This window comes from Ictalurus furcatus, chromosome 9 (genome assembly GCF_023375685.1).
Source record: "Ictalurus furcatus strain D&B chromosome 9, Billie_1.0, whole genome shotgun sequence".
Lineage (NCBI taxonomy): Eukaryota > Metazoa > Chordata > Actinopteri > Siluriformes > Ictaluridae > Ictalurus > Ictalurus furcatus.
Window position 1 is genome coordinate 11,992,934 of NC_071263.1, and position 3,953 is coordinate 11,996,886.

At 40.5% G+C, this 3,953-nt stretch overlaps 1 protein-coding gene across 2 annotated transcripts; it reads left to right on the forward strand.

Annotated features, from left to right (window-relative positions):
• Nucleotides 1-638: 638 nt before the first annotated feature.
• On the forward strand, nucleotides 639-3,248 carry id2a (inhibitor of DNA binding 2a). Of its 2 annotated transcripts, none has more exons than XM_053632738.1 (3): nucleotides 639-1,280; nucleotides 1,592-1,652; nucleotides 2,832-3,248. In XM_053632738.1, the coding sequence occupies exons 1-2, from the start codon at nucleotides 930-932 to the stop codon at nucleotides 1,646-1,648; spliced, it is 408 nt and encodes a 135-aa protein (XP_053488713.1). In that variant the 5' UTR covers nucleotides 639-929; the 3' UTR covers nucleotides 1,649-1,652; nucleotides 2,832-3,248. The 2 variants fall into 2 exon arrangements, with proteins under 2 accessions (XP_053488713.1, XP_053488712.1); XM_053632737.1 differs by having other exon boundaries at nucleotides 648-1,280; nucleotides 2,593-3,248.
• The last annotated feature ends 705 nt before the right edge of the window (nucleotides 3,249-3,953 follow it).

Sequence of the window (3,953 nt, forward strand, 5' to 3'; positions counted from 1 at the left end):
GTGCGCTGCATTCCTTAAAATAATCCTGATGACCAGGTTGGGAGGAGGGATGAGGGATGAGAGACAGTCCTCAAGGCTTAAATACTCACTCCTAACAGTGTTCCTGCAGTGTGTAAACAGAAGCACTACAAACACAAGCGTTCACGTAATACATTTCCAAAACAAACAAACAAACAAACAAACAAAAGATCATGAGTAGAAATAAAAGATATTAATTTGAAGTGTTTGTCAGCTTTGGGGTGGATCACCTGACTTTAGTCTATAACCTATTCCCACCCGCAGACATTATGTATGAACACGTTAATAATATTTTATCCTTTACATTGTAGAGCAATAGGACGGTGTCCCATTTGATGAAATAATCGAAACCAATGATAGGCTATGGGTTTGATGAAGCCTATACATCCAGGTAATCCTAACTGTTTACACTTGAGTAAACTGTGTGCAGTTTGTTCTCTGTCTTGAAGTTGTTAATTCGGACATTGAACCAGTCTCTTGTCAGGAGTGAGCAAACCTCTTGATCAGAAACAGGTACACTGAATTGCGGAATTAGCTCTGAAAGCTGAAGGTAGTCAGCGCGCGCGCACTGGTTAAAAAAAAACAAACAAAAAAAAAAAAAACAAGGAAAATAGGGGCGGGATTTACGCGCCCGCGTCACGGGCCAATGGCGCTGCGCGAGAGCGATGATTGACGCAAGGCATCAGACCAATCCGCGAGGTCTACAACACCGCGTCAAAACCCACCCAGCTGGGTATATATTCAACGATGACAGCTTGTTAATCCAGTGCGTTTGCTTCCACACCGCCGCGAGCACAGCTAGAACCAATAGTAATAGTCTAAATAAATAAAAAATAAAATTACAAAAATTAAATAAACAAGAGAAGAAGTATCATCTTCAAGCCGTCGAGCATTTCTCACAACACGTCAGCATGAAAGCTATAAGTCCAGTGAGGTCTTTCCGGAAAAACGGCGCGAGCGTGACGGAGCAAAGCCTCGGAGTGTCTCGGAGCAAGACCCCCGCGGACGATCCTCTCAGCCTGCTGTACAACATGAACGACTGCTACTCCAAGCTCAAGGAGCTGGTGCCGAGCATCCCGCAGAACAAGCACGTGAGCAAAATGGAGATCCTGCAGCATGTCATCGATTACATCCTGGATCTGCAGATCGCCCTCGACTCACATTCCGCGATGAGCACTCTCCATCACCCCCGACCCGGCCAGGGCTCGTCCAGAACACCGCTCACCACCATCAACACAGACATCAGCATCCTGTCCTTACAGGTAAACCTTCTGGACCTCAACATAGCGCGCAGTCGCGAGCTTTACATCACAGTGCGCGAGATACAGACACAACATCTCACTTTATAGCCCAGATTACAAGCCTTTTGCTTTAGTAGGGCAGTGAATGGTTTCGACTCTATATTTCTATATGCTCACATACTACTGTTTATAGACAGATCATCTAATTAGGTTATTATTATTGTTATTATTATTATTATTATTATTATTATTATTATTATTATTATTATTATAAAACAGTCCTTGAACCCTGAACCCGAATACTAACTGTGTGTCGTCTCTCTTCCATGTAGACACCGGAGTTTCAGTCAGACTTGATCACAGAGGACAGTCGGACACTTTATCGTTAACCAGGTAAATAACTCTTCCTTTCTTTCTCCTTCTTCTTCTTCTTCTTATTTTTTTATATATATACTAGGCTATTCTTTTTTTATCATGTGTGTACAGCTCTGATCAGAGAAATGGAAGTGAAAATGTTGCGATTGCAAATCTGTGATCATGTGTAGATCAGACATTCAGAGGCAAAAACAAACGAGATGTTTTAAAAAAAAAAAAACTCGTCCGATCGCTCCAAGTCTGACAGACCAGACACGTCACTAGGCTATAGCGTGAATCATATAAGTACGCTACTTTTTTTATTTTATTTTCTATATCATATGTAGTAGGCTAGGTATGTATTTTCATGCATCACAGATGGCATACATATTTGCTGTGACAAGAGTCCAGACATCTTGATTATTTCATAATCATTATGAAAAATCAAAAATATCCTCTATATTTGACTAATTACCTACATTTAATGCGAACGAAGAGTCAAACTGGACTGTTGTAGCTTTGAAATTCTGATGAGATGTGAAAATATTAAGCTTGTTCAAATCTCTGAACAGTACTGCATAATGCCAAATTAGTAGCCTACTAAAGTGTGTACTGTTTAATGAGCTACAGTAGTAATCGCCTATGAATAATAATAATAATAATAAACACAGACTGTATCATTCACTGGATTCTCACAGCTTTTTATATTGGACATAAGGATGGATTAGGATTTAATGACAACCCCGTGTCCTATCAGTAGTCAGCAGGAGTGTTTCCTCTGGCCGTGGTTAGAACAGCTCCATCTGGTCCACAGTGTTTTGCTGCCTCTCAGAGTGTTTGGTTAAATGCAGGAGCCGCGGCTTCCTCTCTGGCGCCAGGCTGTCCGGATCTCCGGCCTGTTTGCTCTGTGCTAAATACGCCTCTCTTTCTCTCTCTCGATCTCTCTCCCTCTCTCTCTTTCTTTCTCAATCTCTTGCAGGTGTTTGCTTAAGACGTGAACACACAGGACCCGGGAACCGACCTTTTCTCTTCTCCCCCACACACACTCCTCAGTTTCTGTTCTGGATCTCTTTATTATTATTATTATTTTTTTTTTTTCACCCTCCTGAATGAAGAATGAAGCTTCTTAAAGGACAATGTATGTGATGTGTTTCTCGGTTCGGACATTTTATTTATCTAAAGACTGTTCTGTTGTTTTTGTTTTTATTTTTCTTCAAGACGAAGAAGCACTATATTCCCTGAAAAGCGAGGGAGGGGAAAAAAACAACAGGAATGGAAGAAGAAAATGTCGCCTTCTCTTAAATAAGAGATAGTGGCTGTATTTGGTGAAGACTGTGTGAATAGAAGCCGGTGTGCTTCACTTACTGTACAAAGTTTAGTCTGTTTTTTGTTTTTCTTCGTCTTCTTCCCCGTCATTCTTTGGGCACGTGAAGGATTGGATGACCAATCTGACATGAGTGTGAAACCTCGTGAACTCTCTCTCCGAGTTGTATCTTGTATAGTTGCAGACGCTGGGAAAAGTACCACGCTGCAAAGTGTCATGCTGTATTTAATTATGCTGAAACTTTTTATAAAAGTAATTGTAAATCATAAACCTTTTTATATAAAAAAAATAAATCAAATGCTTTATTTGAACAGACATGTCTATTGTAGTCTATAGGCCTGCTAGACTTATTTAAGCAGCTCTGTATTGGTGGCAGGTGCCGGACAGCTGTTCATGCTGGGGTGTATATTTAGTCCACCTGAACTCATGTGTGCGTGTGTCCACTGTGTCAAGAGTCCTCAAAAAAGTGTCTGAGAAATTAAACAAGAACTTGTTATAATCGCCTGTATTGGTTTGGTCACATGGGGGAAAAAAACAACACTGACTGCTTTAGATCCTCCAAGTGAACACTTTCAGAAAAAGGGTACTAAACTGCACCTTTCATTGTTGCTTATATTCTGTACTTTAATATACAGGCCTATAGTGTACCTTTAAACACTATAGTGTATGTTCAGGCCTATAATTCTAGTCAAGCTTTTGCATACCTTTTGTAGGTAAAAGATATATGCAAGTAAAGTTAGAAAAGGTGTAGCTTGAGGGTATACTGTACCACTTGAGTGATAAGGAACGGTACAAGGTGAAGTACTGCAGTGTGGGGTCTGGGCCATCTTTTGCTGTTTATCACCTATTGACCTCTGTTTATTTTCTTCTCATGACTTTTGACACGGGAAATGTTTCCGCTATTGACTAGGTATCCAGTTCGGGTTTAATTTAAGACTACGAAGCCACACTAAATAGTCTGGTATGTCAGAATAGTACAGCGTTAACTCGTTTTATTCAGTATGTTAGTACGCAGT